General features: G+C 43.7%; 1 protein-coding gene across 2 annotated transcripts in view; it reads right to left on the bottom strand.

The window, feature by feature from the left end:
* The window catches only part of Col24a1 (collagen type XXIV alpha 1 chain), a 265,128-nt gene extending 258,288 nt beyond the window's left edge, over nt 1-6,840 (bottom strand). For both annotated transcript variants that reach the window (XM_021158013.2, XM_021158014.2), the window contains exons 1-2: nt 6,137-6,840; nt 516-580 (exon numbers count right to left, since the gene is read on the bottom strand). In XM_021158013.2, coding sequence (XP_021013672.1) covers nt 516-580; nt 6,137-6,192 — 121 coding nt within the window. In that variant the 5' untranslated portion in view covers nt 6,193-6,840. The remainder of the gene's footprint in view (nt 1-515; nt 581-6,136) is intronic.
* Between the last annotated feature and the right edge of the window lie 10,311 nt (nt 6,841-17,151).

Raw genomic sequence — 17,151 nt, 5'->3', positions numbered from 1 at the left:
GTTCCCCTGTACTGGGGCATATAAAGTTTGCATGTCCAATGGGCCTCTCTTTCCAGTGATGGCCGACTAGGCCATCTTTTGATACTCACCAAGAAATACATTTCTGACTTTATCTAGGAGGAAGTTTCTAGACTGAGTTAACTGAGCTGGGAAAAATCTACCCTACATGTGGGTAGCACCACTCCACAGGCTGTGATCCATCACTGAATTAAAAGGGAAGAGTTAGCTGAGCACCTACACACAGAGGCAAAGGAAGCAGTGGCCTGTTCCCTCCACCATGCTTTCCCTACAGTGATGGGCAGCATCCACAAATGGTAAGACCAAATGAACACATCCTTTCTTAAGTGGCCTTTGTCATGAATTCTGCCACAGTGATTAGAAAAATAACTATCACACTTGTTTGGAGCATCCTATCTTTCTGTCTTTTTTCTCAGCATGCCAAGGCTTCTGGCTTATGTTACCATACTCAGCTCAGAAATAATTGTAAAAACAAGTAACAAGATAGTTCCCCTTACCTTGTCCCTGTGCATGAACAGAAATCCACACCACACATAGTACAATAAAGCGAAGAAACAGTTTCCTAAGGGAGAAATAAACAACTGTTAGACATTCCCAACTGACAAATCGTGTAACTGCTTACTCAGGAGTCTGTAGTGTGGTGTCAAATTTGGCATTTCTAATGAGTTTCCCCTAAATTGGATGCTGCTGACTGGAGGGCCGTCTGAGGCCCACCGCTTTAGAACGAGCCGTGTTCAGGAGCTGCTTCACCTGGGTTAGATGGTTTTGTCTGTCTGCTGGAATTGTTTCAGAGCTTGGTAGACTGCTAATACTTGTTGGTTATTTCTCTCCCCTCCCACTAAGATTTTGGTTTTAGTATGTCCATGGTATAGGCAGTGTGCATGCATATATGTGCATGTATATATGTGGGCATGTGCACTTTGTGTGCATATGTTAGAGCATGTGTGTGTGTGTTGGACACCTAGTGTTTTGTTCTTAGTCAGTTATTCTCCACCTTACTTTTAAAAACAGGTTCTCTCAGTGACTTTGAATTCACTGATTTGTCTACACTGACAGACCAATAAGCCGCAGGGACCCTCCTGTCTCTGCCTCCCCAACCCTAAGATGACAGATGACAACTGTACACTTCTGAACCCAGCTTTCTCTGAACTGGATGCTGGGGATGAAATCCAGGTCCTCACACTTACACAGCAAGACTAAGTTACTGTCCCAGCCCTGTAATTTCAAATATTTGCCAGATGGGCCAAATGTACAAAATGGTTAGAGTACCATTGTATAAGATTAATTTCTGTACGTGACAGACGTCAACATGTTCAGACATTTAGTAAAACTGAGCAAATCTAAAATAAGTCAATATCATAGTTAATAAAAGTTAATAAAGATTCAAAAATGGCAACCCATGATATAAGAAGATGTCCAATAAGGCTTGAAAGGGTCTGGGTTCAGCCTGCTAGCCCCACCTCCAGTGTCCAGTTTAACATGAGCCACACCCAAAACATAACCAACCGGACTAGCCAGGGCGAAGACCTAAATTTAGATGGGAAATAGACAGACATCCAAAGATCGTCCTCAGAACATCCAAGGAGCTAATCCCTTTCCCAGGAGTCTCTCCTAGATGCAGCTTACAGAGCTATTCAACGTTCTTTTTGTCATAAAAGTCCAGGTTCTTTTGGGACAGTGCCAAGTCTTTCTTTAGGGTACTCATGAGATCCTTAGGATTTACGACTCGTGTCTTCGGGCTACCGCTATTCATCCCTACAAAGATGAAGTTTACAATAGCAAGAAAGACGTGAACTTTTATGAATAGCAAGCTTTTTGATGAGTTGGTGGCTTTCTCTTAAACCGGCAGAGGCGTGTGAAGTAATGCGAGAAACACACATGTAACACACATCTAGCGTTTCAACAGATTCTCGCACCCTTGGTTTTCATGCCAAAAATGTCTATGTCCTGACAGGTTTATAGATTCTGTGTTTGGCTAACAGCTAAGATCCAGAAATAGTTAAAAAAAAATCTGTCTTTCTCAAAATAACTGAGGGAAATCTTTCACCCCAGCAATGAGAATAAAATTGGTTGATTCCATGGGAAAACTATTGTCAGTGCTTATGCACAGTGAAATATCTCAGACTGTCAATCAAACTCAGTATGGAGGGCTTGTGTACATATCCAGTTCTAGGTGCCTGAGCAGCTCCTGAGTAACGAGCAGAGAGAGGGATGATTAAGGACTTCAGGTGTCAAAGAGCCAGGAGGCATGTCAGTAAAAGGGCAGAAAAACAGACCCAGCCATCTTGTAGCACCAAGGATGTGGTAAAAGGGCAGAAAAATGGACCCAGCCATCTTGTAGCACCAAGGATGCTGTTAAACTGTCACACGCTAGTGCTAAAGATTCTTGAATAAATGAATCTACCTTTAGCCAGTAAGACCAACAGATGGTCCTTCATTCCTACCAAACCTCTGCCAAACTTCTATCTGTACCCTGATCCTGAGATTACAGAAGTGGCCCAGCTTACAAGGTCTGAAGGCATTTCATTCTCTTCTGTTTCTCTCTGCACCCCCAGTTCCAGCTCCTTCTTCCTGGAAACAGTGCTCAAACTAACTTTATTTCTCTCAAACCTTCAGGGACATTGAATGTCCCATCCCCTTTCTGCTTGGGTCTATGTCTACATTTTCTTTAGTTGAACCTTCCTTCTGCTTAGAACCATCTTGCCTCTCCTCCCATCCCCTGCCTTGTTTGTCCCACCCCACCTCCCCCTCCCTGCCTCCCCCTCCCCCTGCTCCTCTCTCTTTCCCAACTCATCATCCCCCACCTCTTCAGGATTTCCAGATATCCTTCCTGGACACAGCCTTTTCTCATGTTATTCAGAGAGGTTTCCTTTGCTCCTTACTGAACCCTGCACATTGTGTGTGCGGTGGTGGGGGTGGGGTGGGGTGGAGTGGGGGTGGGGATCCTCTTCCTTCTTCAACTATTGTTTACCTACTGCCTGCAGCTAGGTTGGGCTCTCCACAGTTGATGTTCAGTAGATATTTGCTGAAGAAATGAATATATGATAAATAAATGAATGGCAGAATAGTGTTAAGCTTTTGGAGGATAAAAATTAAATGGTTCTTACTTCTTCTCTCACCCAGAGGTATGCATTCTAATATGGGATGTAGTTGCCAGATACAGTTCACAAAGAAACTAGCACGGCTTGTCTAGGTCATTTAATGAAACCTTTCTCATGTGACTTGACAGACAGACTACCAAACAGAATGTCTAAACAACTTACAAATTATACTTCTCCCTAACATACCCATTTATTTTAAGCATTTATTTGAATACTCAAATAACAAAGTAACTTAGAAAAATCGTATTCGACACCAGCCCGGACGAACATTACCATAGTAACCAGCCCAAGAGACTTGTCTCTAGTTTTGTTGGTTGCTTTGATCATTGTTTTTGAGACAAGGTCTCTCTTAGGCCAGCTGGCCTGGATCCTCTCTAGTGAAGGTGACTTGGGACCTCTGGTCCTCCTGACACTAGGAAGTCAGAGATGCACCAGAACATCCACCATAGGCCTGTGCAGCAGATGATGTGAACCCTCCGCTCCATGCGTGCTAGACAAGCAGTTCAATAACTGAGCTCCACTCCCAGACCCTAGCATGTTAATTGAGCTGGTGCATCTAACACCTTTCAGATTTCTTTTACTAATTCTACAAAGTCACATCAAGTAACCTACTCCCGGACAACCCCGGGAAAGATAATGTCTGTATAGATCCGATTTTAAACAATACATATGTTTAGGTGGCTAATCGGAACTTCCAGGCCATCGCCACAAAAAGATGGCTTCAATGGAAGCCCCAGCCACTTCATTAGGGTCCGTAAAGATTAACTCAGAGGACTGATGTAATTAGCATCAGCGAATAGAAGCCTCTCCTAAGCCCTGCCCCATTTCCCAAGTGCTGGTGACGTGTTTTCAACTGAAAGAACTCTAAATTCCAACTGAAAGAACTCTAAATTATTCTTTTTTTTTTTTGTTTGTTTGTTTCGTTCGTTGATGTTTCGAGACAGGGTTTCTCTGTGTAGCCCTGGCTGTCCTGGAACTCACTTTGTAGACCAGGCTGGCCTCGAACTCAGAAATCCGCCTGCCTCTGCCTCCCGAGTGCTGGGATTAAAGGTGTGCAATACCACGCCCAACATCTAAATTCTTTATGATAGTTTTCCTAGGGACAAGTTTCCCGATTCAACCCCTACCTTTGCTCCACTTTGCATGTTTGTGGTTGGAGGTGTGAGGACCTGTTGCAATCTGGTTTAATTAGGAGTTACCCTTAATTATCCGCAGCCCATACCCACTGGTTCCTGTAATGGAACAAGTTTGGCATCGTGAGATATTCATGATGGGCCAGGCTCCTGGTCCCAGACCTGGAGGTGCCCTCAGGGAAACCAAGGAAGATGAAACTTCATCCAGGACCTGCTGCCCACTTCAGCACTTTTCCATAAACCTTTACTGCCCCAATCCACCAGGGGTCATTTTCTCCAGAAGTTCCACCAACGTGTGTACAATCCTGTTTATTCTCTGGGTCCTACCAGCATCCCCTACATCGATCATCTGAACCCAATACAAACTCCAAACTGCCCAAGAAATATCCTGGGACCCTCTAGAAGGGCCTTGCAAACCATACAAGACAGGGGCCATTGACAGATCCGTGTGAACACACCATAGCAAGTATTACTTGGCTATTTGAGCTGGGTGCAGTGGCTCAGAGAGCACTGGGAGTGCTTGCAGTGGGAGTTGCCAAGAAGAGAGGACCTTGCCCTCTGAACAGAACTTGAGGGTCTTCCACAAAGCTCCAGTCCGCAGAGGATCAGGCCCTACAGGACCGTAGCAGGATATTAACCTGATGCACTTAGTCCTGTAAGATAGTATACATTCAAGTCCCACCCTGCTTGGCTCTCTTGGAAGATCCATACTGTGGAATGGTTATCAAAAAAAATCCAAATCAAAAGCCTGATCTGTACGAGACTCTCTGGGAAGACCACCAGGAGAGCTTCTAGGACCTGGAGACTACTAGACTCCCACCCTGTGAGGACACCTAGGGTGTCCGAAGTATATTGGCTTCATTGTGTCTCCAGGTTTGTGCCTGGAGGTGCACATGGCTCTTCAGCAGGGGACATTCACACAAAGCTTGCAGAGGTTAGGGCAGAAAGCACAGGAGAGATTCTACAAAAAGCTGGGCAGCACATGTGCACCCAAACATTGCCACAAGGTGGGCTTTCTCCACTCATGCCTCTACCAGTGCTCAGCTGACTTGGGCAACTTGGCCCCTGTCCTTCTCCCACCTACAACTCAGCAGCCTTCCTCCCTGTATCTCAGGGATCAGATGCAAACTTGAATAACCCACTGGCCCCTATAGGGGCACCCAGGCAGGCAGCCAACGATCCATCAAGCCCACACTTTTACCCAGCGTAGGGATAAGGACAGGTATGGTATCTACAAGGGGAAAGAGATCTGCCTGCACACCCTACCCTTTCATGCCTTCCAACCACTTCTCCACTGACAGAATGTATGTCAGGGCTCAGCTACAACTCCAGATGCGAGAGTTATGTCTGTTGGTCTTCTAAAAAAAAAAAAAATCCTTTCTCACCACCTAAACCTAACCCCAATCCTGTGCTTGCTGAATCCACAGGATTGCTGGTGTCCTAGCAGTCATCCAGGCTGGGTGCCCCGAGACAGCTGGAAGTAGGACTTCAGCCAAAACTGAAAGAGGAAAAGGGGAGGGGGTGCGAGGATAGTTGGAGTTAGAGCCCAGGCGGGTGTCAGAGCGGCTCTGCAACTGCCTGGGGCAGTGGCCGAGGGGATGTTGGGACACAGGCCAGCAAGCTTTCCCTCCTCAGCCACAGGATTGCTTTAGCATAAACTGAGACTCGCTGGCAGAAGCTTGCTTCCTTTCAAACACGGTATTTTACAAGTTGAGAAGTCAAGAGGAAGGAGGATGCCACGGCAGCTCGCAGGCTCCCTACTCCAAAAGGTACCAAGGAGCAAGAACATAGATCTCCAACTCCATTGCGGATTCAGTGGGTGGTGAGAGGGGGGTTGGTCTAAAGCCCCTTCCTCCCCCCTCAGGCGGCGGGTGGGCTACTTACGTTTCTGTGGTGGGGGAGACCTTTCCATGCCTTGTCCTGTAGGCTCCTAAATGCATTTGTATGCATTTGTCCCTGCAGCAAAGCACTAACGGAAAACAGAAGCCAGCTCCGAACTGCTAAAGGTGCAGGTACTGTCCATGAAAAGGGGGGAAAAGTCACATGAGAACCATGCTCTGACCCGCAGAACGGAGTGTAGGGTGGGGTAAGGGATGAAGCAGTATGGGGGTAGGAAGCAGCACCCAGGGAGAAAGATAGCTAGGATGCTCCGTGCCTGGCTGCAGCCCGGGTCGCTCTCCCCTGGGGGGACCAGAGGTGAGAGAGACTTCACCCTGAGGCAGCGGGGAGCAGCGGCAACAGCTGGAGCTAGGTTTCCAGAGCAGCCCTGGAGTTCACTTGCGGTTCAAAGGAGACTCTGTTACTCCAGAAGAGCTCTCTGCTTTGGGCCTGGGAGGAGAAAGGCGGGGTGGGAGGTGGGGGTGGGAAGAAGGAGATGAAAGTAGGGGAGGAAGTCCTTGGGAGCAGCCTGCGCCCAAACATTTGTCAAACAAGCACACACACCCACTTGGGAAATCAAGTTGGTGCCGAGGGGGCCGGTGGCAACTGCAGGCGCTTGCTCGGCGTTGACTGCCGGCTGCTTCGCCTGGAAGAAGAGGAGCCTAGTAAATCCGGCTGGTGTTAAATTTCACCGCGCACTGACTTGCAATGACGTCACTAAACACGGAGCACACCTCCCCCTCTGCCCCGCAACCTTCTTCCTCCCCAGAGCCGCCCCCAGCTGCCCTGGTCCGCCAACCTAGCAGGGTCAGGCTGGGCTGGCTGCACCCTGAGCTCTCAAGTGACCTTTTGCCACCTCTTGAGATGTACCCACTTCCTAGCTGTAGGTGATTTGGGGTCACTCCTTCCTCTCTGTCCCTGTACCAGTGGGTTCTCATTTCATGTGTGTCTCTTGCTTGCCTCTCCATCCACCAGGTTTTTTCTTTACTATCTTTCTTCACACCTGGGATCCTCCTGAGCTCAGCTAATTTTTCATTCCTTTCCCACCTCGTTTTGCTTTTATTGTAATTAGCTTGGGGGGTCCCAGTGGTCTTAGTAATGAAGCGGACCGGCTTCCGTTGTTGCTGCCTGTCTCTTTCTCCATTAACTGCCCTTCCCCTATACTATCTCTAGTGACTTTCCTGTAATTCACCTTTCCACTTAGTGCCTGAGCCCGACTCGGTTACAAGTCTAGATTTGTACTGTGCAGTCATGCAAGGACCTGCTATCACACAGCCTTACAACTTACACCTCCGATTGCTGTGACAGGCTTTAAGTCTAAGTTCCTATCTTTTCATAGTCTTTTAATACTGGAAAGTTGAGCTTATGAATTTGCCTGTAATAAAAACACTAAATATTCTCATCTAATTTTTCTGATTGATGTTTGTAAATTTAGCGAGACCTGCATCTATCTATTCTTTGGCTGTCTGTTATGCTTTCAGCACCTACAACCACGTGACGTGTCTACTGAGGGAGGACCTCGTGTGACAATACCCTTTCCCCACAGTTTCTACTCTCTGCATCCTCAGCTAAGGGTCTTTCCATTTGCTGAGCAGGAGCCCGCCTTGGGGGGCATCAGTGAAGGTTAAAGTCCAACAATGCAAATATCTGATATTACTGTCATACCATAATTTTCTCTAGGACTGGACTTCGATCTGCCTTCCTCTTTAATTGCTAACTGTTGATTTTGCAATGATGCTTCATTGATGGAAAAGTAACAAAATACTGGCATTCTTATAGATCCTTTCTCTGTCATGCCTCAAGTTCCCTGTAGAAACTTCTCTGCAGAGTAAGTGTGTGCACCCATCAATGCATTGACAGCGGATTCTGTTTCCAAAGAACGGACTATGAAAATGAAGATCAAAGTCAAACTTATAGTCGAACCTATGTGCAGAACCACAGGAGACAGAACTCTAAGCACAGTGTAACAACTGAAATGTAAGAGCATCATACAGTATCAGACTGTCCTAGGTAGATGTACACTTCATTTATCCTCTAAATAAATCCTTTATAATAGCCATTGACTTTTATCTCCATTATACAAAGGAGGAAATTAAGTCAGGAAGAAGTTAAATCCCCTAAGATCGTTACACTGATAAGACTCAAACCAGTTCAGACCGGCTTTGGATGCAATGCAAGTTTCCAATATCCCCTTCTTTCCTTTCTTACTCATTTCTCCCTACTTACTCTTTTTCACAAAAGTTTTAAGACAAGGAGTTAGGAAAATCACACCCAATACTCTGCCTTGGTTGCTATGAAGATGCAAGAGTCAGTGTATAACAGAGGTGATGGATTTGTAACTGTTTAAACCTAATTTGAAACAATTAGTCTTAAATATAAACACTATTTTTTTTAGAGATGAGACCCCTTTAAAAAAGAAAATAATTACACTCATGTAATTATTTACCAATAAATGTTTATGCAAAAACATTAGGCTATCAGTAATTCTAGACAGGGTAGAGGCAAAAGATAAGAGCTCACTGTCCATGCAGACCAGCAAGTAGGGAGTTCTAAGGTCAGTGAGAGACTGCCTCACAGGATAAGGTGAAAACTTACAGTAGAAGATAGCAGATGTTTAGCTTCTGCCTCCGTACACATATGACACATATATGTACACAAATGCATATATGCATATGGTATGCGCATGCACACACCAAGAAGATAGTATTTTAAAGTGTACTTATGTGACTAAGGAAAGGTAGATCCTTAAGAGCTAGGCTTCAGGACAGACAGACAAAAGAGGAGTTAGTCAAGCTTGCATAATTACACTGCGGGTGGGGGATGCTCTATTTGAGATGTCATGTTGAAAGTTTATCTCAAACAAAAACAAAAAACTTCCCGATGATTTTTCACTCATAATATGTTAAAGCCAACTAGAGCCCTCTACTGGAACAGAGTTCCAGGAGGGGCAGCGTTTACATCTGAAACTAAGAAATGGCAGGATACCTCATCCACATCCAGAGACAGATGGAGGTCCTCCTACTCCTCAGGCCACCGCTCATTCACTAGCCCAACACTAATTTCTGCAATGCCATCCTGTCAAAACAGAAGGCCCCTTCCCCTCATCCCAGTTCTTTTTGTTGGTGAGGAGCTCTCGAGAGCTCCTATCTCTTGCAATCTGATGAACATAAATAAGCTTTATGTGGTGAAATGCATGCAACTCTCTTCCCAGAGGGAATGTTGGGTTGTTCTTATAAATTCCTCTAGTCACCCCCTCGATGATGCCAGCTGAAGCATCTAAGCAGAAATGGAGAAAGTAGGTGGGAAAACCAAAAGAGAGTTGGTATTATCAAACCCTTCTGTGAGATGGGAACAGTTCTCTATACTTTATCTAGTTTGGAACTCAGATCTATAAAAGTCTGAAGTGTATAGTCTTTGCAATGCAGTGGTCCCCAGCCTTCTGTGTACATATACATCACTATTTACAGAGCCTGACACCTAGTGGGTATCTTGTTTGGGATAAGACCCAAGAATAATTCCCTCTTCTTCCTCCTACACCTCCTTCTCCTCTTTTTTTGTTTTTATTGAGACAGTGTGGAGTGGGGAGGTCTGATGCTGCTTGTATTCACATGCTAAATTCTGTACACCAAGATCTGGTTTCTCCAAGGCAAGCAATCCTCAAGTATACCAGCTCCTGTTGTATAAACCTTGCCCTCCAAGTTACCTGCAATTGGTTACTAAAGATGCATATAACCTGTAGCTGGGCTGAAAGGAGATTGGTGGGGCTTTGGCTCCTGGTGGAAGCAGGGAAGGAGAAGAAAGGAGGAAGAACCCATCAAGTGGTAGGTGAATTGGGAGCCAATGGCCATGAGGGCAGGCCTGTTGGAGTAAGAGCAGCCCAGGAAGAACATAGCAAGTGATATCTTGGGGTTATTGACAAGAAAGTAGACAAAATAGCATAGAGGGTTGATATCTGCCCAGCTCTAGTGCTTTTAAGGCTTATAATTATAAATACTTTGTGTCTTTTATTTGGAAACTAAGTAATCTATGGGGAGGGGGGGATAGAAACCCCCAAATAATATTTACCATAACAACAGTGTCTCATTTTATAGCCTCCTGTTTCATTGTCCCAAATAGTAGGATTCCAAACATGAACCATTACTCTTGGAAGTAATGGTCATTTTTTAACAAACTCTGCACACATGAGGGCCAGATAACAAGGTGTTAAGCAACTCCTGGCCTGGCTGTCATCACAACACTTAACTGCCTGCCTATGGAGCCTCTTTCGGAGTAAGGACTCTTGTCTGTGTATTCCTAGGTGATTAACTCCGACTTAAATGAAAATTTCATGTTTTAAATGTATAACAATGGAGTGGATGGATGGTCACATGCTGAGTGTTGTAAGAACAAGAGTTATGAAAATAGAACACACTTGGTGCTTTTGGGAAGACATGCTAGGGTTGGAATGTAACAAGAAAACCTAAGGCATATGAATGGTAAGACAGATAACAAGTCTCCAGTAGCAGGGAACCATTAAGATCCAATGGAACAGAACATTACTGAAAATCCCAGAGCTTCAAGGTTAAAGGTTTCTGTCAAATAGACAGAAGCCATCAGTCTGATCTAGGCAAAGGCGGCAGTGTAGGCCAGAACATGGAAACATGGTAAACCTGTGGTGGAAATGGCAAGTGTGTGTGTGTGTGTGTGTGTGTTATGCTGGAAAAGATCACAGAGTAACTTTCAGCCATTGCGGTTTAGCTTAAATTTCTTTCCTAACTATTAGAATTGAACAACATGAAGAAGGGTCAGGTGTGGTGGCACACACCTTTAATCCGAGCACATGACAATCAGTGGCAGGTGGATCTGTTTGAGTCTGAGGCCACCCTGTCTACCTATTGAGTTCCAGGCCAGCCAAGGCTACATAGTGAGACTCTGTCTCCAAAACCACAAAACTTGAAGGACTCCTTTCTCCACTGCAAATAACCTTGACATCCAAAGAGTGATAAAACGTGAACACACACACACACACATACACACACACACACACACGTATCCTTACTCAGTTTAAAATGTGAGCTCTAGAGTTAAGAGTTCTTACTCCGTTTAGAAGATGACATAACTTGGCTACAAGCACAGACTTTGTAAAAATAGTAAGAGACTCTTTCTGTAGGAGCCAGTTAGAGGCCTGGGCCAATAACAGAAAGGATTTTCACCTGGATGCTTCAAGGCGGTGACTAGAGAATTCATAAGAACTTGCTGTTCTCTTCGGGAAGAACCGCACATGCACTGTGTCATATAAAACCTATTTATGTGTGACAGATTACAAATGATAGGACCTCATACACCTCCCTCATGAGGGAGGGAAACAGATGAAGATCCTTAGCTTAAACGGGGAAGATTTTTAAACTTTAATCCAATCTGGATTTTTACCCTTTTACTACTCAAACTGTATGAGCCTTTTCTCCACGGTGTCCTTTCCTAGGGTTTTAGGCTGGGGTTTTCTTCTTAGTTAGAACATTTATTCCCAGTCTTTTATAAATGTAGTCAAATGTGTTTAGTCTAAACAACATGGAAACAGTTGGCAGATTTTTGTGGGATTTCCTAGTTAGGGACCGAGCAAGAGAAAAGGGAGAAGTTAGGGATCCTTAGTCAGCTTCAAGGGTAGATTCAAGGCTCTTAAATCATTTAAATGCAGACATCAAACAAAATATATAGGGGAATATGTGTATTGTCCCACTAGTTACTCAGATATTTTATATTAATATTTCCTTCAAATATTTGTGTGTGTGAATATGTGTGCATATGCATATCTGTGTATGTGAGCTTTTGTGTGTGCGCGTGTGTGTGTGTGTGTGTGTGTGTGCATGCACATGCACTCACAGAGAGACAGAATTCTGGATGTGAAGGTGTTTGTGACGATGCCCACCGTCCCTGTTAAGGGTTATGGTGGTGCCACACGTACCTCTGTGGTTCATAATCTGTCAGCATTTCCATTTTAAGCCCCTTCTGAATGAACTCCAAAAGCTACAGCATTTCCAGGGAGCTTGTTAATTTTCAAATGTATACATAAAGTTAAATTAAAACAGGTATGTTGGAGTTTCCCTTTGAAACTTTCAGGATTTCTCACTTGGTTCTCTCTCCCATTAAAGATTAACCGCTACAAACAACATGCTCCTGATAGCAGAGCCTGAAGCACCGAGGCAGACGCTGGAGAGCTATGTTTTTTATGAACCCATTAGTGAGTTTCCACCTCAGTCCTTTATAGAAGCATGATTATAGTTATTTTAGGTATTTCATGAGTTAAAGGAAAGTTTCCACACAAACTTACGTTTCCCCGAATCTCTTCTCATGGCAATTCTCTCATGTTTCACAGGACAAAATTCTAGTCCAAAACTTTGTGGAATAAAAGTTTAATGTTGCGTTTTCTAGATAGAATACAATATCGTTGTAGATGTGCATAAACAAAAACATCTTTAAACAGAGATGCCCTAGCAGACAATGGGGCTCTCAGGATCATAGTAGTAGACTAGTTGTTCCTTTAACATTAAAAATTATCTATTCATGAATAACTGGAAGATTATGTTGTGCATAGATTTAAAAGAAGAAGGGATGGAGGGCTAGAGTTAATAAGAATGCTTGCTGATATTGTTGCTCTTCCTATGGGGTTGCAATCCCCTTCAGCTCCTTCAGTCCTTCTCCTAGCTCTTCCACTGGGGTCCCCTGGCTCGGTCCAGTGGTTGGCTATGAGTATCTGCATCTGTAACTGGACCATCCAGAGCTCCCAGAGACTAAACCACCAACCAAAGAGTACACATGGAGGGAGCCATGGCTCCAGATACTTATGTAGTGGAAGATGGTGTTAGCGGAATGTGAGGGGAGGCCCTTGCTCCTGTGGAGGCTTGATGCCCTAGTGTAGGGGGGTGCTAGAGCAGTGAGGTAGGAGTGGATGGGTGGGTGCAAGAGCACCCTCTAGAGACAAGGGGGAGGGTGATGGAATGGGAGGTTTGTGGGAAGGGGGATATCATTTGAAATGTAAACGAATAAAATGATTCTTGCTATTCTTCCAGAGAACTGAATTTGGTTCCAAGAACTCACCTCAGGTTGCTCACAATTGCCTGTCATTCACATCCAGGGAATCTGATGCCCGCTTTTAACCTCTACGGGTACATAAGCCCAAGTCCACATACCCCCACTAAGACATGGTCATATACACATACATAAGAATAAAATAAATCTTTTAGAAACTAAAGAGTAATACTAAAATGAAGTTATTGGTAGCGCTTTTGAAGCCTCTGTACCCTAATTCCTGCCACCAACCCTAACTTTAAGTCGCAGCCTGGAAAGTTCAAGAAGAATTTTAAAACAAAATTTAGGTTGGCACTATCCTGTTTTCACACAAAGTATCCATATTTACCTGAAGGCTCAGGGAAACACTGTAGTAGAGTTTTCTATGCTCTACTACAAACAAATTCTTTAAATCCACCTTCCTGTGTCCTGCATGTCCTGGTTTCCACTCAGGTTTCCCTCTCTTGGCCTCTTGGAAAGAACACGTTGGCTTCTGGTCTTGCAGGGCTAGCTCCCTCTGTCTGTCTGTTACAGTTGTTTCTTGGGAGACTTGAAAAGACAGAGCATGGGATCCATAACAGGACTCTCACTGACCGTGGTTGCATCTTCTGGGTTTCACCCTGATAGGGAAGAGGAGCCCAGATGATAATGATTGCCCATTTTATGCTCAAAATTATGATTTCCAGTGCAGTCATATTTTTATTTGTTTAAAGACTTCAAAGGTTTCAGATCTACAGGAATTTGAAGATGAATTTTATAAATTCTCCCTTTGAATTGGCTGTCTTAACGTTATTTTTTCCTGACTTTCATGTCTTAAGACTTGAGACCACTCATTGTGAGACAAGACATTTCCACCCTCGTTATAGCAAAAACTAAAGCTTATACTAACAACAGGAACTCCTTGCTTAGAGGTCTCCATTCTTTTTGTTTATGATACATTTGCACATGGATTGTTAAATCAAGAGTCTCTTTCTGTGAGCTGGGCCTGGTGTCTCATGCCTGAAATTCCATCACCCAAGAGGGATGAGGCAGGGTGATTGCTCTGAGTCTGAGGTCAGTCTGGGATACTTAGCTAAAGCTCATGTCAGAAAGGGTAGAATTATTATTTTTCCCTGTGGACCTGTCTTAGTTCTATTGCTGTGAAGAGACACCATGATCAAGGCAACTTGCAGGAAAAAAGTGTTATTTAATTGTGGGCTTGGACTTGCTTAGAGTTTGAGAGGGCCAGTCCATGAGCATTACGGTGAGAGCATAGCACCAGGCAGGCATGATGCTAAAGAAGTAGCTGGAAACTCACATCTGATCTGCAAGTTGCAGGCGAGGGAGAGACTGTGCCTAGCCTGGACTTTTAAAACCTCAAAATCTAGCCTTGGTGACACACCTCCTCCAACAAAGCCATACCTCGTAATCCTTCCCAAACAGTTCCTCTAACTGGGGACCAAACATTCAAACACATGAGCCAATGTGGCCATTCTCATTCAAATTGCCACAGGATCATCTCCCCCCACCCCCTCTCTCTTTCTCTGTGTCCATATAAAATACATAGCACAAGGAGTGTGTAGAGGTCAGAGAACAACCTGTGGGAATCAGTTCTTTCCTTCCACCATGTGGGATTTGGTAAACAAACCCAGACCATCAGCCTTGCTGGCAGCAGCTTTACCCACTGAGACATCTCAATGGCCCCTTCATACTGTAAGTAGAAGGAAGTTGGGAAATGGATTGGAAAATGTACAGATGACTTTTCTCAGAAACTGTAGTTATGTTTCAAGGTTCTCTAACACTTTCTCCATTTAACGTGTGGAGTTAATTATTAATAGAATAATCTGTGCCAAAATTGACTCAACTGAGAAGAAATGCAAGAACACCTTGCTATTTAGATTGTCTCAAACTCTGGAACTTGGGGTGGCTAGCTGCTCACTGCAATTTCGGTCATTTTTATGAGCATACTTTGGTATTTTACATTTTTCTCACTTTCATGACTGCTATACAGTGAGCATGTTGTCACCTCCTAGCCTGGGACTATGACAATACATTATGGAACACATTTCCTGTGAAAGCCCTTAGAACTTCATCAGTCCCAGACCTAAAGTGTGGAACATTATTTTGCTTAAAGAAATACTAAGTGCAGACAGAAAATATTTAGGAAATACAAGAAATGGAAAAAATTAGAACATGCTTTCAAAAGTAACCAGAATAATTGTAGGACAGATGGATGTTCCTCTTAAAAATCTTTGGTTTAGACTTTGGTTTGAATAAAATACAAAAGAAACATTGCCGGACAACAGTAGCTCTGAAGAAAATTCCCCCCAATCAGCATTTATAAAGAAGGCATGTGGAAGGAAGGGATTTGAGCTACAATTACATAAAGAATTGGAGGCAGCCCTTGAAAAATCACGAGTGAGGATCTGCTGCATGGTAAGGCTTCTTTCTAACGCGTTATGACATCAAGTACAGTTGTGTAAATGATGGGAGATGGTTTTAATTATGTGCATATCATCTTTGCTATCCCACGCATTTAAAAGCTTCTATTACTCCCTCTTACTTTTGTTTTAAGAAAACATTAGGAAATCCACAGGAATGTGAAATTCCCCTGCCACGTGGATGAGAGAATCATTGACCCCTTAGGCTTCTATATTTCTAGAGGCAAACATATACTTTACAGAAGAAGACACCACATATACTTACTTTCATGTAAGGTAGTAGAGAAACGTCCCAGTATGGAATAAAATTCAGGCGTTGTCCATGCAACCTCAGGTGCATTCCTAACTCTCGTCTTCAATTTCCCTGTGTGAGAGGTGAAGGGGATTCAGAGAGTGCCATGGAGACTAAATAGACATGGTAACACATGCATAATAAATGCTGCCATCCCCCAACCATGCTTGGAGCTTGGCATTCTGTGGATTGATCATTTTACAAATGGCAATACAGATTTAAAACTACAGCTCTAGGCTCAGGGCTAATACAGAGCAGAGTTTTTACCCATAATATAATTCTTACTGATGATGAAAACAGCAGTAGCAATGCTACACGTATTTTAACTGTTATTGAGAAATGCGCTTCATGCTTGTTGGCTGGTGACGCTGTACCTTACAATTTAGCTTTCTTCAGGAAGATTATTATGATTAGGATGATGAATCCATTTATGCTCAAGTATACCAGTCCTTTCCCTCCCACTATGAGGAAGTAACTGGGAGCCTTATATGTGAGTTAGTTACCAGCTTTCCTTCCTTCTCTTGTACTTGCCACTTCTTATTTGCAACTTTTATCAAGCTTATATTTAAGGCAGAGTACAAAAATGTTGCTTCTACTGTCTCTACATTAGCCAGACCAACCCATCCCCAGGTGACCAGAATCAGCCTTGTTTTCATTTGGAACCAAAACAAAACAAACTCAACAACTGCTTAAGCTATCAGCTGAAAAGCAGATGCATCTGCCTCCGAACCTCCCCAAATGGCAATGATTACCGGGTTGAATCTTGCTGACTTGCCACTAATCAAGACCTGTGTTTACATGCTCATAAAGGAATACGAGTTCACACAGCTAAGTAGACACGGAATTCAAGCATTTCTGGGAATCCTGGAGTGTATGGCTTTCTCAACCACCTCACTAGGTACCAGCCAAGCTCACAAGGCTCTGCCTGGGCTCACAGAGGCTTTTTCAGTTATGTAGATTATATGGACAACTGAAAATGATATGGTTGATAAAAAGAAAATACGTCATTCTCTTTATTGACAGCAATTTCTTACATCTTTGGACAAGGTAGGAAACCTGTGAAAAATGAGATTTTTGAAGTAGCATTATAAGAGTTCTTTATATGTGTTCCTACCTGAAGGGATATGTGTACGGGATTCCTGATTGCCATCAAACAGATTAGAACAATCCTCTTTCAAGATGAAATCATGTATGCTGATGTTAAGAACAGAGTCAAGGAGGTTTGTATGGTAAGAGTTCATGGTAGAGATGTTAAGTATAAGAAT

Source organism: Mus caroli, chromosome 3 (genome assembly GCF_900094665.2).
Source record: "Mus caroli chromosome 3, CAROLI_EIJ_v1.1, whole genome shotgun sequence".
NCBI classification, from domain to species: domain Eukaryota; kingdom Metazoa; phylum Chordata; class Mammalia; order Rodentia; family Muridae; genus Mus; species Mus caroli.
This window is presented reverse-complemented; position numbering and strand designations above follow the sequence as displayed.